Source organism: Zea mays, chromosome 9 (assembly GCF_902167145.1).
Source record: "Zea mays cultivar B73 chromosome 9, Zm-B73-REFERENCE-NAM-5.0, whole genome shotgun sequence".
NCBI classification, from domain to species: domain Eukaryota; kingdom Viridiplantae; phylum Streptophyta; class Magnoliopsida; order Poales; family Poaceae; genus Zea; species Zea mays.
This window is the reverse complement of record NC_050104.1, coordinates 48216420-48229169: the sequence shown is the minus strand read 5'-3', so window position 1 is coordinate 48229169 and position 12750 is coordinate 48216420. Positions and strand designations below refer to the sequence as shown.

Genomic DNA, 12750 nt, shown 5'->3' with positions numbered 1-12750 from the left:
ATGAAGTTTTCAATACTCTAAAAATAGCATGATATATAGAATAGCATGGTTTTAAAAATATAGTTTTTAGGAATGCAACCAAACACCTTACGACATAAATACTATAGTATTACTAAAACCATGTTATTGTCTAAAAACTAAAGAAATACTTTACTTCTAAACATACTTAAAATGTGTTTTATACGACTATATACTATATTTGTCATAGCCTAATGATATGTACAATCGACATAAATAACTCATATCTTAAAGAGACGTATTTTGATGAAGTAACGTCTTTAGCATGATTCTTTAAATCTAAATTACAATTTCACCTATATAACGCACATAAATTAGACGTGTATTTAAGGATTTTATTGAATAAAATATAAAACTTAGATATATTAGTTTACATAAATGAGTTTTTTATAGGTATCTAGCATAAGTCGTACATACCCCTAATAGCTGATGTTGTGAAGTCAAAACAGGAAAACGTGTCGACGATCCGAGAGCGGCACGGCACAGGTACGGATATATCCTCACGTCTGGCCACGTTCGTTTCCGCGCGCCCACGTGTGGCTTCGAATTCCTGTGCGGTCATCCAGGCCTAAGCGTAAACGTCCCGGTTGTTCGGCCAGATCAGGCCACAGAATTTGGCGAAGCCGACCCAGAGTCCCAGACCCACCGTGCGCCCCGGCCCGCGCCGCTCACGATACAAGATATACAACAAGTCCACCACGCACGCAGCAGCACGGACGGGGCATGGGATTGACCCACACACCCGCCCTCCGCCCCGCAAGCCAAATACGCCGTGGCACGCGTCGCCATGCCGCCCCAGTTCCCCACCGCCCGCCTCCTCCTCCCTAGTCACAGGCTGCTCCCGCTCCTCTCCCCTCTCCCCTCCGCGTCCCTGTCCCCTGCTCCTCGCACCCTCCGCCTCCCGCCGCCGCAGCTTCTTCACCGAGTCGCCCGCCGCCGCCCGCTGCTGCGCGGCATGGCCTCCGCCGCCGCCCCCGGGTCACACGCCGCCGCGGAAGCGCCCCCCGTCGACGTGGGGGGAGGGGGCGCTGGCGCCCCGCGGCGGCTCGTCCTGGAGGAGCTACCCTGGGACCATTCCTTCGTCCGCGAGCTGCCTGGCGACCCGCGATCGGACACTATCCCGCGGGAGGTTCCGGCCTGCCTCCTCCTCCCCTTACGCTCGCTGCTGGCTGCCTGGCTTCATTCAACTGCACCCGATTAGCTGCTCCTTCCTCGTTTTTTTTTGTTTGGATAGCAGCTACCTCATCGGCCTGCTGTGCTGTTGCAGGTCCTGCACGCCTGTTACTCCAGGGTGTCTCCCTCTGCCAAAGTGGACAACCCCAAGCTGGTTGCGTGGTCTGATTCCGTGGCCGATCTACTCGATCTGGATCACAAAGAGTGAGCCTGAAATCCTTAGTTGTTACAGTTCCCATTTCTAGCTGCTTATCTACAAGCGGGCATCCTCTGCAAAGTTGCAATGGTCTAAGGGATGGCATTTGGCGAAGCAGGGAACAACTTTATCACACGTTTCTTAGATGCACTGAAACGAAGTTGCTTAGTGTTGACACTACTAAAGCCACTCGAATTTAACCCCAAATTGTATCCTTTGCAGCGAACTTCTTCAGTTGTGTCCTTGTATGCCACCGTGGTAGAGTCCTGGCTAATTTAACACACCAAATTGTCTTGACATTTTAACTCTTAAGATATCACCTGTAGCCACTGATCCTTAAGTGAGCACTGATTGATGTCTGCATGCTCTTTCCAGTTTAAAAAACCTTCCATCCAAGAATGAAATAGTGGTACTATTTGGATGTGTATGTTTTTTTTAAAAAAACTGTGCTCTCGTTCTTGTTTAAAAGCTGCAGTCTTATACTTTGGTCTTTATGAGAGCAATAAAACTAAGCATGTCTCTTTGTTGAAAGCTAACTGGGTGAGCTCATACTAACAAATAGGTGAAATGTAAATTGCAAAAATATCTAAGATACATTGAATTCATCGGAAGTTGGAAGCACTTCAATCATAACTAAGTAGCTGATAACAGCTGGGGTGTTATAGAATAACCATTTTTTGAGAAACAAAAAGTGTGACAAGACATTTATACCTTTTAGCATACAAAAGGGTTCATTGTCTTATTTTGGCAACGTGATTTGTTCTTGGCCACTTCAGTCACTAAAAGTGAAACTTCTTATGACATGGTTGTTCCATATGGGGCATTAGACCTACATGGTAGTCAACAGGTAGTCACGTCTCCATGATTTTTGTTCATATTTTAACAAAACATTCCAACTAGCAGACTTCATTCGAGAAAATAAGTGATAAGCGCTAGCTGAATTATTACTCTTAAGGTCTGTGATGAGCATGTTTGAAAGATGACACTTAGCCCTTAGTGGCACCAGGGCAATAAGTGGTGTCCCGATGCGTAAGCAGCCCAAAATAGAGCTTATGTGCTCCAAGGTAACCCAAATCACTACTTATAACATGCCATTATGTGAAAAAAGGAAATTTAGAATTGTTAATTACAATACTCGTGTCCTTGGCTGCCTTAGGAATCTGGCACTAGGCAGCAGCTGGTCATACACTTAGCAACTTATCTATTGCAAGTTCACAAAATATTTGGATGATGTGTGTTGGGGAATAGGAAACTATGGCGGTGTTAGTTTCAGCTTTTTTCTAGCTTCTGGCCACCAGAAGCTGCTGCAGACTACCAAACACCCAGCTTTTCAGCCTGTTTTTGTGAAAATCTCTTTGGTGAAAACCGACTAAAATCAACATGAACACATAATCGTTCGAGTCACCGCGATAATAGAAATCCGTCACTTTCTAGATCTTAAACCCTATGAACCCCTTCATCTTCCTTCCCCCACGATATTCAGATTCTCCTCACAACTAGATTCTCTCCACAGTCAGATTATAAGAAAAGCTCGTCAGAAAAAAAGTTGAAACAAACACGCCCAATATTAGAATATCTTTGCTGAATTTTCCCACACCTGTTGCTGCGGGTGAGATCAACCTGATGGTGTGAGTAGCAAACAAGAGGACAGAAGATAGGTGATCTTGAGAACAGGAGGAGCAAGAAGTCTTCCTTTTATCTCTGTTCTGTTTCTTCAATTTTTTTTTTCTTCCTTGCTTTTGCTGTTATGAGTCTTCAAACTTATACACATCATCTAGTCTTCCGCTTGGGTCCCACGGGTGGTTCCCCACTTGCGGTTAAAGCGCTGTATTTCAAAAATTGAATAAACGGAACAGAGATAAAAGGAAGGTTTCTTTCTGCTTACCGAGATAATGTCATGTACGGTCAACCGTATATCCGTAGGGGGAGGCGCGCGCGGGACATTCGCCGCGCTGAGGAACGCGCCGACCGCGCAGCAGGAGATCGCGCAGATCAGAGGGATCGCGCAGAACAGGAAAGGGTGACAGTGATTGGCGGCTAGGAAGGAAAGGGCTAGAAAGGAAAGGCCTAGGAGTGATTGGCGGCTAGGAAGGAAAGGGCTAGGAAGGAAACTAATAATTGGGCAGGTTCTATAATCAAGGAGAGCTTCTCCTTTTGCGCTGGCCGCTGGCCTTATAAATTGATTGTAACCGGACCTTGAAAAGAAAGCAATAATCAGTTGTCTCTCATCTCTCTACCTCTATCAAGCCTGCGGTTGGGAGGCATAATCCCCACCGGAGAAGACGGCCGACGGCTACGAGCTGCGTAGCCGCGGTCCGGCGAGTCAAGGGTACACAGCCCTTGACAGATAACCTATCCTCTGAGTTTTCCTCTTGTTTGCTACTCACGTCATTGGCTTGATGCCTTGATATCACCTGTGGTGATGGGCATGAAAAACTTCTATTTATTGAAACTGTTAGACTTCCTATGACTCTTTGCAATTAATTTGTGGACTTCAACAAGTCAGCTACTGAAATTAGAAATTTGTTCTTATTGCATGATAGGTTAAGGAATCAGGTTGAGTTCTAACATGTGCTTTCACCGGTTGTCATTTTCTTTTTGCATATATTTTTTTCCTACCTTGCCTACTCCAATTCTCAGTTTCTTTAGCATCCTTGCTGATCTTGGTGAACAGAAATTCATAAATTGTTTATGTGCTATCCTTTGTATTTTCAGGTTTGAAAGACCTGATTTCCCTCAGTTTTTCTCAGGAGCAACTCCACTAGTGGGGAGGTTTGTCATAGTGACACCATCACTTAATATCCTTACTATTTGGTTTTGGATAGCCAGGTAATCAACATTCTGATGGATAACAACCTGCAGTTTGCCCTACGCACAGTGCTATGGAGGACATCAGTTTGGTGTATGGGCTGGTCAGTTGGGGGATGGAAGAGCGATAGCTCTTGGAGAGGTTGTCAACTCTCGAGGTGAGAGATGGGAGTTGCAGCTCAAAGGTTGTGGAAAGACTCCATACAGCAGATTTGCTGATGGTCTTGCTGTCCTACGCAGCAGCATCCGTGAATTCTTATGCAGCGAAGCCATGCACGGCCTAGGCATTCCTACAACTCGTGCTCTTTGTCTAGTTGAAACTGGAAAATCAGTTGTCCGAGATATGTTCTATGAGTATGTCATGACATCTTCATTTTTTTAATGTGCACTGTTAAAACTTAAACCATGTTATGTTTCATCGCTGTGTTCCACTTATATATAAAAAGGGTAGATTCAGTGCCGGAAGATCCCACATGAGTGGGGTCTGGGGAAGGGACGGCAAAGTATTAGTGATGGGTTAACTTCTCAACATCATTATTAAAATAGGCTATTCATGTGCCACAACCTTGACTTGTGGGTTCTGTTGGGTTTTTAACTCTAGCCTACCCCAATTTGCTTGGGGGCTAAAAGGCTTTGTTGTTGTTAAGAACGTTTTTGGTAATTTGTGCTTCAGGCATAGTGGTTTTATTTCTTTGAATGACAGCTTGCTTCATGTCTTTTTATTATTTGATGCGTGCACAGGTGGCAATGTACTGCTGTATGTTGGTCTTTTGCTTTTGTTCTATGTGCCTTTTATTGTCCTTAACTTCTTATTAATCTATAGTCCTATACATGATTATAAAGCATGAAACTGCCCTAAATTTATTCTTGAACACGATCTGCAGTGTATAGTGTGGATTGGGTTATTTCATTTTATTTATTTGTGTAAATGAGGTCAAGTCTCATGCACTCACATATATCACATGTATGTGCTGTGTAGGGGCATATGGCCACTTTCCTGTTAAGGATTTTCTTTAAAAAATCTCGAATGTGTATGAGTTTTGCTCTTACTGTATCACCACTCACCAGGGCATCCTGTACTTTAGAGAACTTTTGTTACATTACGACTACCTTCAATCTATAACACCGACTGGCAGCAGTTAAAATATACTCTGTTTGAAGGATCATGTTTCTGAAGGTTTTGAGTAAATACACTGTACCTATTTGATACACTTCTATTGTTTAATCATTCATCTTATATACACAGTGGCAATGCAAAGGAAGAACCTGGTGCAATAGTTTGTCGTGTAGCACCGTCTTTTTTACGTTTTGGTTCGTATCAGATACACGCTTCAAGGGGCAAAGAGGACATTGAGATTGTTCGTCGTTTGGCAGACTACACGATACATCATCACTTTCCACATCTTGAAAATATGAAAAAGAGTGAAGGTTTGTCATTCGAGACAGCTATAGGAGATTCCCCAACAATAGATCTCACATCAAACAAATATGCAGGCAAATATCTTTGTGCCACATTTTGTTTGCTTTGAAAATCCTCATCGATCATTTGGGGAACTAACCTTTCCTGACAATCCATTGCAACAGCTTGGGCAGTTGAGGTGGCGGAGAGGACTGCTTACTTGATAGCTAGATGGCAAGGTGTTGGCTTCACCCATGGTGTACTTAACACTGACAACATGAGTGTGCTGGGCCTAACTATTGATTATGGACCATTTGGATTTCTCGATGCATTTGATCCTAGCTATACTCCAAATACTACTGATCTTCCTGGGAAGAGGTACTGTTTTGCAAATCAACCTGATGTTGGCTTGTGGAATATTGCTCAGTTCACTGGACCACTGTCCTCTGCTGAACTTATCAGCCAAGATGAGGCAAATTATGTGATGGAGAGGTGAGCTGTTCCTCCATTCTGAACGATTATTGGCAGTAGATGACAGTGACTTATCTGCGTGAACATTTTGATTTTTTTTGTTTGTTATAGGTATGGGACAAAGTTCATGGATGAGTACCAATCTATCATGACCAAAAAACTGGGCTTAACTAAGTATAATAAGCAGCTAATTAGTAAGCTGCTTAGCAACATGGCAGTTGACAAGGTTGACTATACCAACTTCTTCCGTCTTCTTTCGAATGTCAATGCGGATCCTGGTATTCCGGAGAATGAGCTGCTTGTCCCACTGAAGGCTGCTCTCCTAGATATTGGGAAAGAAAGGAAGGAAGCATGGATTAGTTGGGTACAGACTTATATTGAAGAGGTGGGTCACCTATTCTGTAATTGTTTCCTCCATTGTGCACTTCTATCATAAAAGGGATGGTTTGATGCTGCGATAGCACAATGTTTTTGCTACTGTTGGCATTTCTGTTGTCGTTTCATTCTTTTTTATTTTAAAAAATTTCTGCCATTTTTTTTTTCTTCTTCTTGAAGTTAAAGTGATCATTTTGAAACTGAGTAAGGTGTTGTGGCTCGGGCAGAAATTCCCACTGCCCGTTGCAGGCTTGCAGCTTGCTGCCCTTGTGCTTTGAAATTTTACCTGCATTCGCCCTGAATGTGCCTATGCGTTTTAAAATTTATCTGATGGTCATATTCCTTGATCTCTATACATTGTGAACTATCATCTGCACCGCCCAAGGTTTATCATGCTCTACCGTTGTTAACCAGACTTTTATATTGCTACATCCAATATCTTAACCTCAAGTCTAACGATGTTGTTCATTCTGTGTGGAAGCTGGTGGAGAGCGGCGTTCCTGATGAAGAAAGGAAAGCCGCGATGAACTCTGTTAATCCAAAGTATATTCTCCGCAACTATCTCTGCCAGTCTGCTATCGACGTAGCTGAGCAAGGCGATTACGAGGAGGTTCGCCGGGTGCTTAGGGTAATGCATAATCCGTATGACGAGCAGCCGGGAATGGAGAAATATGCACGGTTGCCACCAGCTTGGGCATACAGACCTGGAGTGTGCATGCTGTCCTGCTCCTCGTGAACCCCATGATGCAAGACGTGGAGTCGTCGTGGACATTACAAAAATGCTTGGGTGCTTATAGTCTTCCTCCTGTATAGGGGTCCATCTTTGTGCTGTAATGTGTCAAGCATCGCATGCTATTTTTTTTCCGGTGATGCAAGTGTGTAAGAACCATGTCGTTGCAGGAATAGTGAAGCAGTGGGACCTGTTATTGTGACTACCTAGTATCCCGTACGGAGATGGAAATTTGGCGGTTTACTAGTCTATATAGTGAAGCTCTGGCACTTGCAGACTGGTCAACTAGAATGGTTATGCCCAAAGTAATGGGTTAATCTCTATTGGGCTTCTGCATCATCGCGGTTGCCTCACCTTCTGTGCCACTGCTGCTGTCCTCATCTGCCATCAGCTGGCCATACGCCCATACCCGCATTCAGCCACCGCTGCAAGGCGCCGGTCCGGCCTCTGTATCATTGTTCAGCCGATTCTAAGCATAAAACCAAATACACGTCACATTTATACCAAGACCAGTTCATTTATACATGTGACAATAATTAGTGGTACATAGCAGTGTTTATTACATAGGGAGTCTAAACCAAAATTACATCAAAATGCCAGCAAAAGAGTGTCTTCATCCCTGTGCGGATCAGGTACTCTAGCCTAGCATCAACACTTTCTTCGAAAACTCTTTCTACACCAATTAGCTGAATGGGGTAGCAGAAGCGAAAGGATGAACATATTAATATAATGTATAGAATAGGCCTTTTTTCTTTTAGTGCTCTAAAAAACTTTTCCCCTTCCCTTTCTCTCTTTTTCTTCTTTTGGTGACATCTTTTTGGGTTTTAACTCTAGCCTACCCTAACTTTCTTAGGACTAAAAAACTATGTTGATGATGTTGATAGAAATGTACGGCATGAGGTCTAAACAAAGGAAATGTTTATAAGGTTTGACATCAATGCTTAACCAACATATTCTATTCTAGTTTACCTTAAATCCTTAACACCTATTTACAAGTAAGATCACAATCTTCTTAGAGAATCAAATCAACCACCACACCTGAATTTCATGCGAGCTCATATGTAAACGGTTGTGGTTTCGGAAACCAGGGACAGTAAGATTTATGTTCGGCGGGGATGCTAGCGCTGACTCATTCAGAATGGTGAGTCGCCTGGAACTCGAGCGATGGATTTGAAATGGTGGGTTATATTGGTTCAGGTTTGCGCCCTAGTCCAATGTAGTGCTAATCGTAGTATTGCTATGGAACGTGTTACATCAGGTGTGCTTGTATGTCGCTTGAAGGATGGGACTCTCTCTTTTATATCTCAAGAGAGAAGCCTTACAGTGGGGCCCCTTCCTTGTTGAAGAGAAAAGAGAGACCGAGAGAGTGAGTGAGGGGGGGGGGGGTGGTCCTATCCGCCTGGGTCAATGAACTGACCCCTTTTCTGTGTGTGGATGTACTCCTAACACGGCTCCGTCCTCTGCGCTGGTTTCTGTAGCGAGTCCGTCGCTGATGTCCCGGTGGCAGTATGTGGAGGGTGCCACGATTCTGTCCCTGGACGTGGTCATATGTGGCGTGGCTCCGCCCACCGCATGCCTTGCGTCTCCTGCCATTCTACACGGTACATACGCATGGTATGGCATGTTGTCCCATCTTTTCCATGTGCGCGCTACTGTGGGACTCATATGTTGTGGTTTTCCCAGGGCTTGTCTCCTGCAGTGAGCGCATGTTTGGGCGTGGCGTGGTGATGACACGTCTTGTCGCGGTGGATGTGGGCTCGCATCACTGGGTTCAGGTTTCCACCTTGTGGATGCAAAGACTTGGTTGGCAGCTTCACCTTGCTGGCTTACTCGGTGGGGACTTGGTTGGTTGCTCCGCCTTGCTGGCTTACTTGGCGGGGACTTGGTCGGTCGCTCCGCCTCGCTGGCTTGCTCGGTGGGGAGTTGGTCGGCTGCATCGCCTCGCTGGCGTGCTCGACAGGGAGACTGTTCGGCCAGAAGGTTTATAGGACTCACTTTGGGTACCTCGTTCCTAGGTACCTGATAGTAGTCCCCAAGCCCCCAAACAATTTTAATTTGCTTAGGGTTTTATTGCGCAATTTAAAGACGGACCTTGCCAACGTTTGGTCATCACGCACTAAGCATGGGTCCATTTTTGTTCAGGTACTACCGCCGGTCGAAATCTTGGGTGCATACGAGTGCATCTGCTAGATGTAGCCCCCGAGTCTCCGAGCAATTCATGAGAATCGCTCCGAGGTTTACTCGATGTTTGTGCAGTTTAGTGACTAACCCTGTGATGTGACCATACCAACATCGTCAACCTTGACAACCATTCCTATTGGACCTATCACTCGAAGCCGAGCGAAAAAGATATAACAAGTGGTGCACGTGCTACTTTATGAATTTAAATTAAACACTAATGAGAACTTTACACTACCTAAGTCATGTATGTTGATATTGCTTAGGTTCACCCAAGAGGAAGGACAGAACATATCAAGGGCGAATCAGAGAGAGCTAAGTTTGAGTCAGCCCAGCGCGATAGAACCACGCATAATAAACAGTCATATCTTTGATTCCCAAAAGCTATGAAGGCTCATAAGTATTTTTTGGAAAGCTCTTGAAGTCTAGTTTCCAATGCTTCTAAGACCGACTTAATTGGATCTCCTAGCAAGGCGGTCGACCTACTTTAGTGCTGACTGGTCAGAAGGTCAACACTCTACTTGATGACCAAGTTTCCGTATTAAACTGCATCATTCTATGAAGTTTCATTAGGCATGCTATACATGGTGAGAAAGCTTATCAAGTCAGCTTTCCAACGCATCTAGCCCCACGCCATTTGGAGACACCTAGGAGAAGTTATTATCAAAATACTAAAGGCTGCGCAGAATTCAAATAGCCACGCAGAATTCAGCTCTGGAGATCTCCCGAAGAGGCCTCTTCACATTAGCACATTAAAATACTTTCTTTTTATGTTTATACTTATCTAAGGCTGGTTATTGCTAGTATAAATACCCCTATGTCTATGATGTAACACAACTTTTGATAACCTTTGATGATTTGAGAATCCAAGTGATTAGCGCAGTCGAGCTGCTGAGTGATTACTGTACCATTGTTCTTCCTTATTCTTCCTAGACTTGTGAAGAGATTCCTCTGGGATCCACTAGTTCGTGCCATACGATTTCCAGTACGGCTGCCTCACATTGTGTGGATTAGCTCTGGTTGTGGTTCTACGGTCGTTCGGAGATCGAGTCGATGTCTACACGGTTTCAGTGTCTCTCTCCCCGTCGCTTGGTCACCTCCAACCTTGATCATGTATAAACTCAGTTACCCGATGTTCTTTAGCAAATTTACCTTGTTATTCCGTTACTTTTATATCCAACCATCCTATTTATCAACCTATTATCATGAAGATCGGGCCACCCTAGTACCGAATATAACTCGGTACCTATCATCTGGTATCAAAGCTTTTGTTGTCACGGTAGGTCTTACTATCATCCACATATTTGTCCTAATGTTTGTTCGTCTTATATTTTGTTTTGTCCTATAGTCCAAAGTGACACAAAAAAAACCCTATAGCCCTTTGGTGGTACTGTTACCTTGTGTCGTTTGTGTTCCTCAAGTTGCTAGTTACCACCATCGTATTCATATTGAGTCATTCCATTTGATCTCTGCACCCCATTAGTGTTATAAAAAGATAGAAAGAAAGAAAAAGAGAAAGAAGTCAAAAAAAGAAGTGAAAAAATTGAAAGGGGATTGTGTTGCTGAAAATTTCAGTTTACATTGACTTAATGAGAATCTATCTAGCAACAATTTCATATCTTTTTAGCACATCAACGCACTTGGTTGACAGTACCATAGCCCACCTTGTTTAGCCTCCTATAGCTCCACAAAAAAACTTGAACCGAGACGTTTGACTTGTGATCCTTTCGACCGCTCTACCACCTCTATCGAAGCTGTCACACCGACACCATCACGGTCCTAGTGATCAGGAAAGAGCTTGTGTAAGTAAGAGGTGAGATCGATTGTTCTACAAATACTTTCATATTCTACTTTCTATTGCTTCACTCTAACATGGTAGGATCCAATTCGGGTGTTCACGGTGGAAATCATGGAGATGGAGAGCCCCTTGTCTCTCGGGCTGAATTGCATCACATGGCCGACTCACTCGTGGGGCCATGGAGAGGATGTTTAATGAATGACTGTCCATCACAGGTGATAGGAACGGGGGTGCCCGATCTTCCGTCAGGTGAAGATAACTATCGATTTGGTGGAGATGTCACACAGACGATCCGGCTTCCAATCAACACGACTAGAACCCCGCAATCGCAGCACCACTTCTCCTCTGGTTATCAACCATGCACTGCGCGATTGACCTCGCCACGAGGGCTAATTCCTGCCTGAGAATCGAAGACACAAGTAAGAACAAGAAAGAACACAATCTAGAATATTGCGGATGAATGATTAAACTCACAAGTTGGGGTCTCACAAACCGATCTACGGCGGTTGTTCTCGACAGATCTAAACTTAAGCAAAACCCTCCTAATGTGACGGTGGCTGCTGAATAAATAGAGTATTAGGGCGTGCGTGACCCCTAGACACGCCCCTAATGGGCTTCGACACGATACACGGCCCAACGGCCCAACAGACGGTGTCGCAGCACCAAAATAGAATCTGAACGCTGACTTGTTTCGACGATTCCCATTGACTCTAGACGAATTTTAGGGTGGAACCAGTTGGGTTGGTTAGATAATCTCCTTATCTTTCCAACCATATCAAGTCTGTCGCAATCGGAGTCTGGATGCATCTTGGGCGTCCATTTTAGTGCGGACTAGTCCTGGAACCCGAGATGGAGTCACAGTCGAGTCAGACTTGATCTCCTTCCTGTTGTTGTGCCCTTGCTGCTCCTCCTCAACACCTAGGCCTTTCCCAAGTCCTTGCTGGTCCTCTCCAAGGTTCCTAATCATCAAAACATCCATGGCCCCAAGCGTAAGCTCTGAAACACAATTGACTAGGGTAGAACGTACCTGGAGATTTAGCTGTCGTGCACGCGATCGTGTTATCGGTCCATTCATTGTATGCATAGAAGTGATGTCGTCATCATCCTCCTCCTCTTGAATTGGAGTCGTCCTCGACTCGATCTCATCTTCGTCAACCATATATGGCTTCAAATCTTAAATGTTAAAAGTGGGACTAACCCGAAAATCTAGAGGCAACTCAGGTGGTAATCCAGGGGGTATCTCAGAGGGAAACACATCCATGTCCTCATCATCCTCCCCCTCTTGAAGTGGAGTCGTCCTCGACTCAAGCTCATCTTCTTTTCCCAAAAATGGCTTTAAATCTGAAATTTTAAATGGTCTAGCAGCACGGTTGGGCAAGCTCGCTCCAGGAATCAAATCAATCTGGTGCTGAATCCCACGAATGGGAGGAAGTCCTGGAGGTAACTCAGAGGGAAAAACATCTCAGAACTGCTGCAAAAGGTTAGTCACAGATGCAAGCAAAGTGTTAGCAATATCATCAATAGAAAAGGAAGCATCTTTGCAAACCAAGGCATAGCAACAAGCATCAGTAGCATGAGTTTCAAGAAGATCAGATTTAGTAGCA

General features: G+C 44.4%; 1 protein-coding gene across 1 annotated transcript; it reads left to right on the top strand.

Moving 5' to 3' along the window:
• The first annotated feature begins 742 nt into the window (after positions 1-742).
• Positions 743-7377, top strand: LOC100383148 (uncharacterized). The gene is made up of 8 exons (NM_001175813.2): positions 743-1147; positions 1286-1395; positions 4103-4159; positions 4250-4549; positions 5442-5689; positions 5780-6086; positions 6177-6450; positions 6922-7377. Exons 1-8 carry the CDS (start codon positions 806-808, stop codon positions 7174-7176), a joined length of 1893 nt encoding a protein of 630 aa, NP_001169284.2. The 5' UTR covers positions 743-805; the 3' UTR covers positions 7177-7377.
• Positions 7378-12750: the final 5373 nt, after the last annotated feature.